Consider the following 18,361-nt stretch of genomic DNA (forward strand, 5'->3'; position numbering starts at 1 on the left):
TATACACAATGGAGTACTACATGGCAATGAGAAAGAATGAAATCTGGCCATTTGTAGGAAAGTGGATGGACCTCGAGGGTGTCATGCTAAGCGAAATAAGTCAGGCAGAGAAGGACAGATACCATATGTTTGCACTCATAGGTCTAACAGGAGAACAGGAGAAACCTAATGGAGGACCAGGGGGAGGGGAAGAGGGAAATAGAGTTGGGGAGAGAGAGGGACGCAAAACTTGAGAGACTATTGAATACTGAAAATGAACTGAGGGTTGAAGGGGAAGGAGGAGGGGGAGGGGGAAAAGAAGTGGTGGTGATGGAGGAGGGCACTTGTGGGGAAGAGCACTGGGTGTTGTATGGAAACCAATTTGACAATAAACTACTTTAAAAAAAAAGAGTGAGATGCTTAAATGGCTGAGCCACGCAGGCACCCCTTTCTTACATTGTATCTTAAGAATTCTTCCATCATAATGATTTTGTGCAAGATCAGATTTTTCTTTTTGTTCCTTTTTTTTTTGGCTTCTTTAGCATACTGTAAAAGGTAGATAATAAAAAGTCTCAAATTTTTATTAATTGTTCACTACTTTGGATGACAATATTTTTCTAAGTCTTGAAATTAATTTATTATAATTTTTTCCTGTAACTACATATTTACTTTCCTGTAACTACATATTTAGCTTTCCTTGAGGAAAAGTAGATTTTGGAGAAGTGTATGTGTGAGGTGGGGTGTCTATAGAGCAGAAAAAGTAGAAAAACACCAAAGAGAGGTAGATATTCATTCATTTAAAGAATATATGTTACTATTATTTTTACAAGCTAAACGTCTGCCATAGTGCTTAGTACTGAGCATCCACAGCACAGAAGGCCCCATTCTTGGCCACAAGGACTTGCTCTTTCTGAGAGGATCAGATTAGTACGCAGACAATTTAAATACAATGTGACAGGTGCTAAAATGAGTACTATGGGAGCCCATAGGAAGGACACCTAAGCAATTTTAGTGAGTTAGGGGGGCTTCTGAGGAGAGATTTGCCTACATGAATAAGTACATGGAGAAAGACAGGCAGTAGAAGCTAAGGCTGGAAAAGGAAGTTAGAGTTCAAGGGCTTTGAATAACAGGCTGAGATAGATCAACTTTTAAGTGACAGACATGGAGAAGGACATGACTGATGAGGCATATTTTAGGAAGATTAGTTTGCTTTGTATAGGATGACCCCCTTGTGTAACAATCAACTCTCTAGTGATGTAAGCTTAACCTTATTGGGATCTTACTATATTTTCATCCCTAGAACAGGGGTTGGCAAACTTTGGCAGTATACACTTTGCTTTGTGGCCATACAGACTCTGTTGTAACATCTCACCTCAGCCACAGACAGTCCACAATTGAATGGACATGGCTGTATCCCAATTAAACTTTATCTACAAAACCAGGTGATGGATCAGATTTGGCCCACAGGCTATAGTGTGTGACCCCTGCACTAGATCATTAATTGCATGGGGGCAGAGATCGGCTCTGTTTTGCTATCTGTGTAATTGCAGGGCCTAAGCCAGTTCCTGGCATACGGTAATTTTTCATTGAGCATCTGGGGAATAAATAAGCCAGTCATGGCCTGGGAACAAAGAAGTGGATGGATGCAAAGAGACTTGGACAGGGAAAGGGCTTTGAGGATGGAGAGGTAGAAGCAGATGTGACAACATCTGATAAATGTTGGTTTGAAAGATGAAAGATATGGTCGCCTGGGTACTTGGTCAGGTAAGTGTCCAATTCTTGGTTTCTGCATAGGTCATGATCTCATGGTTCGTGAGTTTGAGCCCCACCTCGGGCTCTGTGCTGACAGTGTGGAGCATGCTTGGGATTCTCTCTCTCTCTCCCTCTCTTTCGCTGCCCCTCCCCCATTCATTCATTCTCTCTCTTTCTCTCTCTCTCTCAAAAAAAAAAAAACAGATTTAAACAAAACAAAAGTAACTAAAAAAAAAAAGAAAAATGAAAGATAATAGTAATGGCAAACATTTTCTGGAGCTCACTATGTGCCAGGCACGCTTCTTAGCACTTAAATAATTAAACATTTTTTTCAAATGCTTATTTATTTTCGAGAGAGGGAGAGAGAGAGAGAGGCTGATTGGAGGAGAGGGGGAGAGAGACAGAGAGTGAGAGAGAGAGAGCTAGAGAGCGAGCGTGAGCAGGGGTAGGGGCAGAGAGAGAGGGAGACACAGAACTCAAAGTAGTCTCCAGGCTCTGTGTTGTCATCACGAACTATGAGATCATGACATGAGCCAAAGTTGGTTGCTTAACCGACTGCATCACCCAGGTGCCCTTCATCTTAGCACTTTAAGTTTATTAATTCAATTAATCTTCCTTGTGACCCTATTAGGAGGATATTATTATCATCCTCATTTTGCAGAGGAGGATACTTGAGGAACAGAGAAGTTAGGCAAATTGCATGGCTAGCAGTGGGTGAGGGCCATTATATGTCTCTCAAACTATGGAAATATTTGGGGTTTCAAAGAAAATGACTGAAAGAATATGGTACCATTATTGGTAATAGGGACATCTGGAGAATATAGTTTAATGGCAAAATCTAGAAATCTTTTAGTTATAGTGAGTTAGAGGTGACAGCAGGTGATAAAAGGGGTTTTTCCCTTTAAGTATCTAGTGACATGGCCCTTGAATTTGATGTGAAGTGAGGACATTGGACAGATTTGTGAATTAAGTAGAACAGCAAAATGGCTGAAGCATCTACTATATGATAGCTAAGAATATTCAAAAGACAATGAGGAAATCACTGATATTATACATAGAACAGTTTTCTTATATCAAGTCCATTCCAAAAATGTTAGTTAGCTATCCTCAGTTGTTAATACCTAAAGAACAGTTTGTGGGTTCCTCTGCCTCTAAACATGGAGGGATGAGAACACAGAAGAAAGCGCTAGGCACTGCAGAAATATGAGTAACAGCTGGTCACGATGGCAATCCAGAGTTGAGTACTGGAGTGTTTTACTAATACAGTTAATTATTTTACATCTGTGCATTTAGGATGAAACTGATCTAATTTCCAAATTGCAGATAAACTGGGTTTTATTGCCAATTTTCTAGTTTAGAAACATCTATGGATTAAGTTTTCTTGTTATAATAGATATTCAACATGAAGAATTTCATTTTCTTGTAATTAGGACATTCTGAGCTTCTGAGGTTTAAGATGAACATTGAGTCTAAAAGTTAAACTGGAAATGAGATTATGGAAGATTTAATATTCTTTGAGTATCATTTAAACATCATTCACTTTCTTACTAAATATTCACCAAAGGTTGAGTATGATGTTCCACTCCATGTTGTTACCAGGGTGAATATACAGCAGAAAACCTAGTTTTGCCTCCCTTATGATAATTTATTATAACAAACTGTATGAAATATAGATGATATATGTAAAATATACTATTCCAAGTTCATTAGGGCCTCACGTTAGTGCCAGGTACCTAAAGTTTTAAGTACTTCATAGACAGTAACTTCTTTAACACCCATATTAACCCTATGAGGTAAATGCAATTACTAGTTTTCAGCGTGCAGTTGAAAAACAGAGACTTACAGAAATACAACCACTGCTTAACCTACTTTCTCAGTTTATCACATTGATTCATACTGGTTTGCATAAGAGTGATTCTTTTCTATATGTTGTGACTAATGAGGGCAAATTCTTAGAAACAGCATTATGAGATGAGAGCAGAAAGGAGAGTTCTTGGAGGGGGGACACCTGGCTGGCTTAGCTCATGGAGAATGCGACTCTTGATCTTGGGGTCATGAGTTTGAGCCCCACATTGGATGTAGAGATCACTAAAAATAAAATCTTAAAAAAAAACAATTCTTGGAGAAAATGTACCTTGAGCTGGGTATGCAAGAAAGTTATGGTTATAGATTTGTGGGTTTTCTGTGCATAAGCAAAATCACAGACACAGCACCTAGAATGAAATCTATGTAATGGGATAATAAATTCATATAAAAATGTAATTAATGGATGTTATTTAGCAATAGATGGTCACATAGCCTAAAGGACTCCGCTTCCATATATACAATGTATTTCTCTGCAATTTGAAGGAAAAGAGAAACATACCTGAATCTCCTCCTTAGAACATCTCTGTGTTGAATGCTTTCATTCATGTCAGTTTGCTTTCCTTTATGATTTATTTCCATTTCAGTAATAAGCTGGGAGAATAAGGTAAGTGTGATATGATGGATATCACGTTACCTGTCAAAATTTACTGGACATCAAATGACATGTTCAAAAGCTGAGCCTTTGAAAAATATGCACATAAGCACTAAAACAAATGGATCTCACCGTACAGTGGAACGTGACAGCATGTCACGACTGAACATGCTTACAAGAAAGTGTTGGGAAATAGGACGAACTGTCCTTATGGGACCTCTGTTCTCAGCACTGTCCTTGTGCATGAATCGTCCTTATGGGACTTCTGTTCCCAGAACGCTGGGAACATGGGGCTTGATGAAGTCCAAGGAGGACGTGCAGGACAGAGCTTTCCTGGTCACCAGCCAAGTAGGACAAGAAACCATGGCACCGGAGATATACCCATGCACAGCTGCAAGCCGTTCCTGTTCTGCCTTTTCTTTATCTGTATCTATTGTTCTGGTTAAACATTTACTGCTGACTAAGCCTTTACTGTGCTCTCCATGCTTGTAAAGAGGGTATAAAATAAGATGCTATTCCTAATAAAGTTTGCCATTAGCCCTCAGCTCTTGGTCCATCTCCATCTCTTTCAGGGACGTCCACGGTGCCCAGTTTCTCTGGGACCGTCCACGCTTCCACTGAGGAGCGTCCCTTGTTCACGTTCCCATTTGCAGGGTTTGGGAACATCCCTGTTTCCATCTGCCATCAGCCTTTGGGAACGGTCATTGCGTCTTGCTCGTCGGCTCCCCAGAACCCATCACAAAGGCTGAACCCGTCACAAAGTTCTCTCACAAAGGAGAACCTACCACAAGGAAGGGTCACTATAAACACTACACCTTCTGAGTTTCCCCATGGCTTTCCTTTCTTTGGTGAGAAGATCACTCACCAAACTCTATGATGACACCTTATGGAGTGTTCAAGAATGAGATGAAATTACCTGTACACACTAGTAAGAGTATTGGCCGTTGTCTCTGGACCTGAGTTCTAATGGTTCTGTTCTCCAAGTGTTAGGGCCTAAACATTATTTTATGTTAGCAGTTAGACTCAATTCCTTTTAGTGAGGGAACTGTCTTTGGAAATCTATTACATGAGCTTGGAGTAGAAGGTGGACGGTAGCTATAGTCATGTAAGCATGAGGCTGGACTATCAGAGGAAGATAGACAAATTGCTCTGCCTGGGGCCAGAAGGGAGATTTGGTTTGTTCTAACCTAAAGAGTCAGTTGGAGCAAAATGAAGCAACGACAAGAAGATGAAGAGTAAGTATTATGGAGTGGCCATCTACTTTTTCTGCATTGGTGGGATGACCAAAACACAAGTTGAAAGTTGTTTAGGTGACCATAATATAAACATTTCCCTTCTATCATTGCACGCATCCTCTTTCCCTGCACCAGTGTAAACAGTCTGATCTATCTCCAAGTGTGAGTGGTTTTGCTAATTTAGTAGAAATCAAATAAGTTGTCACATTTAGGCATGCATTGTGCAGAATAGAGTCTGCATGGGTGGAAGTGAGACATGGCAACAGAGAAGGTTGAGAATATACACAGTCCTCCTGGAATCTGCATTAATCTTTGAAAGATCTTTGGGCTTTCACAGTTTATGTAGATGTCAAGGGCCTGGTAGAAAGCAACTGACATCTGAGTTACACAAAAACCAAGAGAGAAAAGATATTTCTCTTAAAGCCCAGTAACTGGGAAGCTTGCTAAAATCTATACTGAGTTCTTACTTCTGTTATTTTCTTGCTACTTAAATGACAAAGGAACATAAAGTATGAACTTCTTTTAGAATTTACATCCTTCAAATACATTTTCCACAGGTGGCATCAAGTAGTGAATTTGCATAGTTTTAGCAGCAAAGAACTGAAGGTGGGGAAAGACTGGAACAAAATATCCCCACCTTTTAAAAGTAGTTATCCGTAACTGGTGGAATCATGAATATATTCTTATTTTATACTTTATGAATTTTACAAATTAGACAAAGTATATTATATGTACTATTGTTTTTTAATTCAAATATATACGAATGTAGAAAAAAATATTAATAAATGTCCTTATTGCCTAGCTTCAAGTGATCAGTTTTTAGCTTGTTAGTTTCATTTGCTTCTTTGTCTACTATTTTTCTCTTTTTTGGCCAATTTTTTTTAATGTTTATTAATTTTGAGAGAGAGAGAGCGAGTGAGAGAGAGAGTGAACATGCATGAGTAAAGGAAGGGCAGAGAGAGAGAGGAAGAGAGAGAATCCAAAGCAGGTTCCATAATCAGCATGGAGCCAGACTCAGGGCTTGATCTCAAGACCATGAGATCATAACCTGAGCTGAAATCAAGAGTCAGATGCTTAACCCTCTGAGTCGCCCAGGTGCCCCAGCCAAAATGTTTTGAAGCAAATCCCATTTATTTGTAAATACTTCCGTACATAGCACAACATAAGAAACTTAATATGAAACACAACGAAATACTAGTATCATATCCAACAAAAATAACATTAATTCCTTATGATCACCTAATTAAAAAACCTTTTTTTAATGTTTTTATTTATTATTGAGATAGAAACAGAGCATGAGTTGGGAAGGGTCAGAGAGAGAGGGAGACACAGAATCTGAAGCAGGCTCCAGGCTCTGAGCTGTCAGCACAGAGCCGGACACGGGGTTTGAACCCATGAACTGTGAGACCATGACCTGAGCCAAAGTCAGCCGCTTAACTGACTGAGCCACCTAGGTGCTGCACCTCTGATCATCTAATTTTCATGTTCGGTTAATTAGGACTATCTCAAAAAATTTTTTTTTGCTGTTTTGTGTGTGTGTGTGTGTGTGTGTGTGTGTGTGTGTGTGTGTGTGAGTGACAGTTCATTAGTATCCAAACAAGTCCTACAAATGCAACAGCATAGAATGCATCTTAAGGCTTGTTACCTAGATAAAAAATTCTCCCTCTGCATTTCTTTCCATCTATATGGTTTTTGTTATTTGTCCAGGAGAATTTGCCATATTCTGGATTTGGCCATTTATATCCTTAGAATGTCATTTAACTTGCTTTCCTTTATTGCCCTTATTTTTCACAGTCTTGTAGATATTGAAGCTTTTTTAATACTTTAGAGATGGTGCTGTGTGGTTGCAATGACATCACATCAGGAGGCATATACTGTTTGCTCTATGTTTAATTGTGACTGGCCAGTTGGTTCAAGTGACCTTAATTAAGTGGACTAGCTTGATCCAACCATTGTATAGTTTTGTCAACTTTTCACTAAATGATTCAAGCAGCCATTATTTCTGTGGTGGTTACAAAATGGTGATATTTCTAATTTCTGTTATTCATCCTGCACTTAAATTAGTTTGGTAAGAACTACTTCTCATAAATTATCAGTCTAGTTAATATTTTTAGTATTAGTTTTCTATTGTTGCATAATAAATCACCCCAGACCTCACAGGCTTAAGGCAATAATAGCCATTTATCATTATTATTATGGACTCAAAATACACCGCTCTGTTGTCAGGCTTCCCACCTACAAATTCTTTCTCTATACAACTGCCGGGGGGACTATATAAAATAGAATGTGACCATTATTAAAACTTCTTAGTGGGAAGAATAATTTAATCTTTATGTTTCACAACTTAAGGAAGGCAGAAGTGCCAATGACTCTTTACCTAGCTTTGAAGTCACAAGCTGTCATTTCCAGAATAACCTATTATTTATACAAGTCAGCCCTATTCAGTGTGGGAGGGGACTGCAGAAGGATGTGTTCAGCAGGAGTTCCACCTGGACGCTGGCTGCTATATTCAAAAATAGACTCTTTACAGAAAAGGAAGGTTGAATCTATCTATCTTAACCCTTTGTCAAATTTCAGAATGAGTGGTACACTAGCAATCTCCATAGGTGCTGAGTTTATTTTTCTTTTTAATCCCTTGGTGGAATGTGTGTATGGACTATCATCACAACTATGTGTATTTTATATACTGGCCTGTTTGAATCCATTATGAACATTATTCTCTGAGATTCTGAAACTGTCCCAACTTTGGCCAGTGGGAGTCGGTGTAAGTGGGCTTCTGTCTTCTTTTAAAATGACCCCATAGTCTTTGACCACTCTCCTGCTCTCAGATACAAAAAGACATCTGGGATTGTATCATACATTTCCTGCCCCAGAGTTGAATGTCCAATTATACATTTTTATAACATTTTTATTTTTTTAGTTCTTTGAAGTTTGTGTTTATTTTTTGTGGAAAGCAGTATTTGGAGAGAATAGTTTTGGTACTGGAGTTTTCAATGCTACTGAGTTATTGTTGTTTCTAGATTTCTTTAGTGGACATAGCTAGGAAATAAGTACTTTAGAAAGAGAAAAATTAAGTCATGAATTCATAAGTTATTTCTAGTTCAAATTAAAAATGATAAGATTTTTACTTCTTTCATTTTATGTCTATATCTCTTTACTTTTATGCTGAATATCTTGGTTCCTAATGAGAAATACTAAAATAATTACTCATTTGGTTTAGATCCAGCCATTCATTCATCCATCATCAAGTTATCTAGCTATTTTCATCTGTAGTCTGAAAATAATACTAATGCAACCACCAAGATGCAACCCACTTTACAGTCAGTTTTAAGGTTAATTGAATTAAATCACTCCTAGGTTATGCCACCAACTTGAAACACAGTTAGATTCATTTATTTCCTTATTTTCTTTCAATGCTTATGAATTATTCCTTTTCTTTTTTTTATTTTTCCAGGTGAAACATTTACCTAGCTCCTAATAAAAACTATGAAGCAAATTGTTTTTTTAAAAGTCCAGGTTTTGAATTTGTTACTTCTTATTCTCTTCCTCATCCTATAGGTAATCATTTGTAATTTTTTTCTTGTAATCTTTCTCTGTTTCCTTTTTCCTTAGAAAAATACAAGCAGGTGTGTATGTGTATTATGTATACCTGTATGTATGTATTCATATCTATTTATCTATATTCATCATTTCCCTTTCTTATATACTTCTCTATCCTACTGTTTGTCACTAATGTATCCCGAGGAGGGCTCTACAGCAACATAGTAACATATAAAGATTTTTATAGCTGCGTCCGTTGTATAAATGTTCTCTGGCTTTACCAATCTGATACCTAGTGATAAATGTCTTGTGCAACTGTACAGTTCTCTGAAATGCTGAGCAGGGAGAAAAGCAGGAGCAGAGAGGGTGACAGAAGGCCATGAACAACTGATGAAAGACTAAGAAACATGTTGAGCAGGAAAGAGATAAAAGCATTATTTTCAGCAAGATCTCCAATGAGGAGAGTTTAGGAGGCAGGGTACTAGTTGACCAAAGACTGCCCAGTCCAGCAGAGGAGCGCTGGTTAGACTGCACTAAGCACTGTTGCAGGAAATCAAAGAAGAGGACGAAATGGGCGAAGAATTCTTAATCAGGTGAGTTTGGCGGGGCCCTGGAGAGTCTATGATTGAGCTCTATGGAGTTTGGCAACCTCCAACATTTTATGCAGATTTCTGGGTCCCTAGTATGTTTGTTTTTCTGAGGAAAGGATTTCTAGATCTCACCTTATTCTCAGATAGCTGTGAGCCAAAAAAGAATCAGGAAACCCAGGATCAGTGAGGTTTGATATTCAGCGAAAGATTTATGTTGTTAATGAGCCTCATTTATGAACTTAGTATAAATCTCGGGTGCATTTCACTTCTTACATCCACATTCTCCAAACTCCAATTGTACTTACTGCTGCTCATTTTTAGATTTAGCTTATTTTTGTAAGTTCTGGTTTTCCTTAAAGGAACACACTTCACATTCTTCTCAGTCATCATCAGATGACTTTAAAGTGTTAAAAGAAACTGAAGCATATTAAGACTTTTGAGTTTATTTGAGGAACACTTGATTTGAACTGGGCAGATTCCAATCTACCAGATAGAAAGGAGCCCCGAGGAGCTATACCAAATGAAAGCCTTCTACAGGCAGAAGGGGTGGGAATAAGGAAGGCAGGATGGCCAAAAAGCAGACTGGCTATTGCAAGGTCACTTTCTTTTAGGGGATGGCAAAGGTCTATCAGGCAGATTGTCTAACTGGCGCTGTTCAGGCAAATCCTGGGTGATTGGTTTCAGATCCCATTTCTGGGAAAGCCTAAACTGTAATTAAGTCTGGTCTCGGTTTGGTGATGTGTCACGTAGCATAAGCTGTTCCATTTTGGGCCTGTTGTCATGTTTTTAACAAAGGTCAAGCAAAGTGCAAATTAAATGAAGTAAAATCAGCTTAAAAACATGCTGTACAAAATACATGTACATAGATGGATAAGCTACAACTAAACAAATCTTTTTCTTTTCGTTTTCTTTTCTCCTTTTCGTTTTCTTTTCCTTTCCTTTTCCTTTCCTTTCCTTTCCTTTCTTTTTCTATTTTTTAAATCCTTGGCTATTGACTAACAACAGAAACAGCTTACTCATTCTCTGTTGCATCAGAGCTCATCCCAAGAGCATAAAGGCCTTACGTGAACTCTGCCTTATTATGCTCTCATTGAGAAATTGCGTTAGGACACAGCTGGACCTGTGGATGCTGACGTGCGGGGAGCAGGGAAGCAGGGCGGTTAGGGGCTTATGGAGCCCCAGGCACAGTCCCAGCCTTATCAGGCCCCACCTCCCACCTTCCTTGGCACAATGCAGCAACCCTACTCCTGGCTGTGACACAGGGGACCAAAGGGAGCATTTTGAATTTTTTTAAAAAAAACTTCATACCATTCAACTGTGCATTGTTAAGATGCTTTGACCAGCTTTGAGATTTTTACTTTTAAAATTTATTCCAAACACCATGAAATTTATGCTTCTGGGTTGGGACCTGCCTCTTGAGCATTTGAAAAATGTTTTATCTTGTGTGTTAGTTATTTTGCAGAAAAAGACTGAATGTTAGCTTTGATGTGTCTATAACAGTACCCAGAAATTCAATTGAATAGTACTCTGCTTCAGGAAAAAAACAAAAATGGAGAGCCATGTAAAGTTAAAAGCCTAGGATAGAGGAAAACTTTTTAAACACCATGGAAAAGTATATTACAAAGAAAACATCTCTTAAAGAGTGGATTCTTGTTATGAGATTAGAGCAGAATTACAAAACTTATCAAAAAGAATAAAATTCTCTGTAAACTGCTCCCACCAGAGCTGAAAGTCCATGAGTGGGAACCTTACTATTTTTAAATAGCTTTCTGAGGAATAATTTACAGACTATAGAATTTACCTCTTTTAACTTCAGGGAGCTATCCTTTTAATGTCATTATATAATACAAGAGATACTTCTGACTCTACAGTAGCGTCTCACATGTAGTTAATATGGTAAACATTTCATTATTATTTCCATAAGAAAATCACAAACACTGGTCTCTATTTTGATAGAGAAAGCTTTCAGCTTCCCAGGAGGAAATGTGTCAGAGGTGTGCATGATTAACCAAGTCCGTTTGTTATTCAAGTCAGGGTCTCACGTGAGACTGTGAGGTACAGCTTTCCACCCACACAGGAGGTTATGAAACCCCCAGGTACTTCCAATTTGGAGAACAAATGAAGTGTCAATTGAAGACACTTCATTAAAAAAATTAAGAATAAACAGATTACATCCAGCAGATAAAGAGATACTTAATACTTTGTTACCTTGTCTATATTATTAGTTGCTTTTAAATTCATTTCTTATTATTTATATTCTGGAGAGAATTTTAACCCAGGGACGAGGAGATTTGGTTTTGGGTCCTGCTGTACTACTTTTAAAGTACTGGTTTATCCTTTTGATTCACACACAATCTCTGGGGCTTAGTTGCCCCATCCATTAAATTGGGACTAGAATCTCTGCCTTGACTAATTTAGGAAGCTGTGATTAGGAACAATGGAAATAATGTATGCAAAACATGCTCTGTTAGCCAAAAACTGCTATGCAATTGTATGGTATTACTTTTATTATCATAATTCAAGAAAATTTTGTATATGAATCAAAATAATCTGCAAATAGTTCTAAGTGTCTGTCTACACTTGACACTATATTTTCTAATTAAAACATGTAGCATTTATTTACTTATTTATTTGAATTTTTTAAAGTTTATTTATTTAGAGAGAGAGAGAGATTGGGGGAGGAGTATAGAGCAAGGGAGACAGAGAATCCCAAGCAGGCTTCGTGCCTCCAGCACAGAGCCCAGTGCGGGGCTAGATCTCATGAACCCTGAGACCATGACCTGAGCCAAAACCTAGAGTTAGACACTTAACTGCTTGAGCCACCCAGCTCTCATCCAGGCACTCTGACAGATAAACATTTTAAATGGGAGCATCAGTCTGTGTTTTCAGTTTGTGTGAGTAGAATACTACTTAGCATGCAAATAAATTTCTTTCTTAATAATGTTGTACTTACTGAACACTGGATGCGCTCTCCATGCACGTCCCACCATTGCTGCATTTCATTAAACTGCAAGGAGAAATGTCACACTGGCCAACGCTGCGCCCAGCATTCGGGCGGCCCTCAGGACTTCCCAGGCTTCTGAAATGGCCATTCTTCTCAGTGCGAACTTCAAGAGTGAAAATGCAACCTGGAAGAAAGGCAAAAATACTTCTTGGTAAGAAAAATAATATAAAAAAACAGAAAAGCACAGAGAGAAAATAAAAATTATCTATAATATTAACATCCTAGAAAAGACAATTCTTAACACTTCTGTATATATTGTATACCACTAATTATTAACATACATATATACACAGCATTTCTTCCTATGCTTAGTTGTATTTTCTTTTAAACAAAAATAGAGTCCTGCATTAAATTATATCGTACATAGAATTCCAAACATTTGTATTTTGTAAATACCATTAACTCTTTTTTAATAGCATAAACTATTTTTAAATGATGGCATAATAATCTTTTATATAATAATGCTATAATTCGTATCATTATATATATATCTTTGTGCATTTGCTAATGCTTTTCTCAGTATCAATTTCTAGCAGTAAAACTGTGAGGGCAAATGATATGGATGCTTTTAAGTGTGCCCAAGTGTTGTAGATATTTTGCACATTTGTATCTCCCTGATCATGCACAGGAATGCCTGAATCTTCAGAGTTACCCCAATGCAAGAGATTATTATGTTTCATTTAAAAATGAAATAAATCATAAAATGCTCTTTTGCAATTTTTACTTGGGGTTGAAAACCTTTTAAAAGATTTATTATGCATTGGTATTTTTTCCTTTTCATATGCTTATTATGTAATATTTTTCTCAATCCACCCCTTTAAACATCAATCATAAAACGAGTGTATTCGTTTTTTGTCATATATTGTTAATGCTTTCTTCAGCTGAACATTTGTCATTTAATTTGGCTTATGGTGAAGTTTTTATTTTTTTGTAGAGAAGTTTATCATATTTATGTTGTCGCATTTATCTTTTTTCCCCTCGGTGATTTGTCTTTGCATAGATTCTTAGAAAGTTCTTCGCCAGGTATAGACTGCATGACCTTACGTATATGTGCAATCTAAAAAAGTCAAATTCATAGAAGCAGAGTAGAATGGTGGTTTCCAGGGGTGACGGGGAGATGTTGGTTAAATTGTGCAAACTTTCACTTAGAAGATGGATAAGTTCTGGGGATCCAAGATACAGCATGTGCCTATAGTAAATAATACCGTGTGTGTACCTGAGATTTGCTGAGGAAGCAGACTGTATGTATTCTCACCATATGCACACACAAGGTAACTATGTTGACTTGATCGTGGTACACTGTTCTCAGTGTGTATGTGTACCAAATCATCACACTGTACTCCTTACATATATACTATTTTATTTGTCAATTATACTCAGAGCTGGAGGAAAATGATCTTTAACACCCCAAGATTAGGCAAATATAAACAAAAAGGGCAGTTCAACAAAGACTTTACATGACACTGTTTGGGATCCTGAAACGTATTACAATTTTTCTCATCTCCTTCAGCACTTCGGGTTTGTTTATAAAGTACTTTTAGGTCAATATGGTTATCAACCATAAATAGTGTCTTTAAAATGATAAAAGAAAGACTGGACTGGATTTTATTTTTGAAACTTTCAGGAGCCTGAAGCATGGAATAATTCCTCCTGGTGAAAAAGATGGGTTCAGTTTTGAAAGGTCAAGAATTTACTTTCCAACTTAATTCTCACTGGCATTTTCACTGACAAGCACCATTCTCAGCAGGCGCTGATATTTCCTTATTGTGAGAGAAGTGATTGTTCTTCCTCAGATTTAACCTTTGTTATTTCTCCAAGTCCTGCCATCTGCTATTACACAAAAAAGTACTGTACAAAATGAAGAAATTAATGAATGCTACCAGCTCTACACCCAATAACCAGGTGACTTAACGAAGCAGGGTTTCCCATGCTTTCTGCATAGTGAAACGCACTGAGCAGAAAGCACAAGTGTAAGTGCAGCAGAGTCAGGTGGGTCTGGGGTCAATTACAATGTCTGCCACATAACGGGTAGATGATCCAAATCTGAGTGTCGACCTTTCCACTTTTAAAATGGGGACAAGAATATCTGCTATTCCATAGACTAAGGAATCATGTAACATACATACTGGCCAGTCTGATCCCTGGCAATCGGTAGGGCTCGTATTCCATCCTGTCTACCGCATAAGCTCAAACCCTTCACCAACTTTATAAAATTGTTTATCTTTTTGGCAAAAGTTCAAAAGAATTTATTTTAGCTTTTTGTAATCTTTATAATCATGCACTGAGAAAAACTTGTTAAATGACTATAATAAGTATTAAATTCTTAAGTTGTTCATTTAAATTCACATTTCCCTTATATGGATACATGAAATGTTTTTGTTATGAAGAAGTACTAAAATATATTTTTGGTTAAAAACGTGGCAATGCAATGCTATATTCAGAGAAACATTTTTGAATGTGTTCATTTTACAGAGAGATGCTTCATGTCAGTCAATATATACAATTGATGCAATTACAGTAGAAGCCATATGTAGAATATACATTGTATATTTTCAGTCTTATTAATATAGCAAAGTATAATCTGCTTAGTATAGCACCACACAACAGGTATTCATAACATACTTCCTGCAAATGATAAAGTAGTTATGATAAAGACTTTGACGCCATAAGCCAGACTTTGAAGCCATAAGACTTTACTTTGGAAAGTAAAACTAGCTAGGTTTCACATAAGTGGTATTTTTTTGAGAGTAAAATAATATTTAAATTATTGCAGTAAACTCATTTTTCTCTCCTCTTATGCGTTCTGGTTTGAAAAGTACCCTGCAATTAAAGAGAGAGACGGAGAGAGAGAGAAGGCTGAACTAGCAAGAAATGGACTGTGCTGACAGTGTAAGGCACTTTTAGTTGGAATAACATGTTCATAACAGTGTTAATGATTCTGAATTTACTATCACATCCAGTCTATTTAGCTGCGTGATAAATGTTGAGTAATATCCCTGTACCAATGAACTCTACATGCTGTAACACTAGAATAATAGAGAGATGGGATAGTAGATTTCCCCATGTTTGTTCTAGTCAAAAGTAACTTTTAATTCTACATCATGATTAAATAGATCTGTCAGTGAAAGCAGCAAATGTTAGAACACAGATGAAAGTGATGGATCTTCTTCCCATAAACATGTGCATGGGCACAAGCATAATTGTATGTACGACTTCAGGAGACTCCAGGCCCCGCTGAATCCCATCCATGGACGTCAGCCTGAGAGTCTGGCAGCTCTGTAGTGGCTGCGCCTCTGGAGAGGACGGGGGATTCTTGTTGAGGCAGGTGAGAGAGTAAGGCCGTCTCCTCCTGGCATATGTAGATTAATCTGGAGGAGGATTAAATAATCTCAATATTTTCATAAATATTAAAGTTACAGGGAAATAATGGCTCATTATAAACTGTTTCCAGAATAGTTTCCAGAACAAAACCAAATAGGTTTTATCAACAGCAGGGATTTGTATTTTATTATTTTTTTAAAATATTAAGAAAACTGATGTTTTCATTTTTGAGAGAGAGAGAGAGGGAGAGAGAGTGTGAGTGGGGGAGGGGCAGAGAGAGGGAGAGAGGGAGACACAATCTGAAGCAGGTTCAGGTCATGACCTGAGCTGAAGTTGGACCAGTTAACCAACTGAGCCACCCAGGAGCCCCAGGATTTGTATTTTAGACTGAGAACTTATTGAGTAGAGTCATTTATCACAAGTGTTTATAAAAATACATAAGACTAAGTCATATAATCTCTTACTACATGTGATTTAATCACAACTCTAAAGACAAATGCAATGACCTTAGTCTAATTATTAAATTTTTCCATGCAACTTTTATTTGCTTTGTTATAACTAATTAATATAGTGGCTTCCAAATCTGGGATAAACTTTTTGAAATGCAAATTTTTAGATTCCATCATAGATATTTCAATGAAGTAGTTCTGGAGTAGGGTCTAGAAATCTACATTTTAAGACAGTTATGTATATTGTTCTTCACAGCCAGTAGACTCAGCTTTTGGGACTCACAGGTCCTGCTGTGCTCTGGCTGTTATGGTACACTGGTAACAAGTACGTGTCCATGGTTTGCAGAACATAGTGAAGGCAAGGCAGACATCAAGGGAGGATTCAAGAGACAAGTGATAAGATTAGGGGCTCTCAAGGTCATGGAACTTCCATGACACTGGATTAAGTGGCATTTGCCAACAAGACCTGCCCACTTCCATCCTGGGAACCATGACAGCTGACACACTTCCAGATGTGTGCAACCCTACGGTGTCTGTCAGAGGAAGGGGCTGCTGTGTGAATGCTGAACTCAGGCTCACCATCATACTCAAGGAGAAAATGACGGGTCTGATGAGAGCCTCTGTTCTCATTAGCAAGGTGTGCAGAAAATTCATACTATAATAGAAGGGAGAAAGTTACATTAAAAAAAAAAACGCTCAGGAAGCACTGGACCACATCAGGGGTGCCTGGGCTCTGTTGGTTAAGAATGCGACTCTTGAGTCGGACTCAGGTCGTGGTCTCACAGTTTGTGAGCTTGAGCCCTGTGATAAGCTCAGTGCTGACAGTGAGGACACTGCCTGGGATCCTCTCTGTCCCCCTGCCTCTCCCCTGCTCATGCTCTCTCTCTCTCAAAATAAATTAACAAACTTAGAAAAAATTAAGAAAAATAAATTTGACAACGTCAAATCCTATGACAACAGGATAGAGTGATAATTACTAGTAAACACACACTGAGTGCTTATCATGTATTCCGAGCTAAGCACTTAACGTAATTATTTTATTTAGTTGATTAACTCAGAAGAGCCCTATAAGGCAGATATTTTTCTCTCTGAGGAGAAAAGAGAAGATAATGGAAGCTCAAAGAGTGTCAGTAACAGGCTACAAGGTACGCAGCTGCTATGTGGCAGAGCCTGAATCTGAAGATGCCCTGACTCCAGATCCCATGTGCTGTCCGAGGAGCCAAGAAAGAGGAGAAGTGTCTGACGGGCGCTGTGCCACCTCCCACCACCAGCACCATCCTGACTGCTAACACCGCGTAGGCACTGTAAACAGGGTGCCAATCTTGTGTTGTCTCACCACTACCTCCATCTCAGAAGCACATGGCCAGAGAAGCGCTGTTAGGATTCCATTTTGTAGATCAGGCCAGGGAGACACAGGGGGTGACAAGCCAGGGTCATGAAGCTTGCAGGTGGAAGCACTGGGGATAGCCCCAGGAAGTTGGGTCTCAGAGTCCACACTCTTATCCTTGAAGCTATACCCAGAGTATTTATGTAAGTATTGTGTCTGTAATAAATGACAGCAAATTTTGAGGACCCGACCTCCCCCCAGGGTCTCCACTTCACTGGGTGGAAGATGTGCTTCACATTTACCCATCCCTTTTCTTGAAGATAGTATTTGTAAAAACTCACTGATTTGTTATGCCTTTGCAATCCTTTACAGATTATCTCCTGCTGTGAAAGAACTATCGCGTTATTACATGGAGCGCAGTGTCTTAATGTGCTTTAAACTCTTCTGTAAGACACCCTTTGGGGAATCATTCAAAGAAAAAGTTTCTTGCACAGCCTTGGCAGAATGAACTAATTTTGTTGGAATATGATGGTGGATTGGTTGTGTTGCTTTCCTGTGTCTCACATCCATGGCCTCCTGTATCCGTGTTTAGGCAGCAGTCCGTGAAGGTGGGGAGAAGGATGCTGCCAGGCAGGCGGAGAACCCAAGTGCCTAAAATGGTTTTTGATGGCAGCTCCTGTCCTGCAGAGATATGTGGCACATGCTG

At 38.3% G+C, this 18,361-nt stretch overlaps 1 protein-coding gene across 1 annotated transcript in view; it reads right to left on the bottom strand.

The window, feature by feature from the left end:
- The window catches only part of EYS (eyes shut homolog), a 1,499,666-nt gene that overhangs the window by 34,511 nt on the left and 1,446,794 nt on the right, over positions 1 to 18,361 (bottom strand). Inside the window, exon 38 of the mRNA XM_029943180.1 lies at positions 12,508 to 12,682. Within this exon, the coding sequence (XP_029799040.1) occupies positions 12,508 to 12,682 (175 nt within the window). The remainder of the gene's footprint in view (positions 1 to 12,507; positions 12,683 to 18,361) is intronic.

Source organism: Suricata suricatta, chromosome 7 (assembly GCF_006229205.1).
Source record: "Suricata suricatta isolate VVHF042 chromosome 7, meerkat_22Aug2017_6uvM2_HiC, whole genome shotgun sequence".
Taxonomy (NCBI): Eukaryota; Metazoa; Chordata; class Mammalia; order Carnivora; family Herpestidae; genus Suricata; species Suricata suricatta.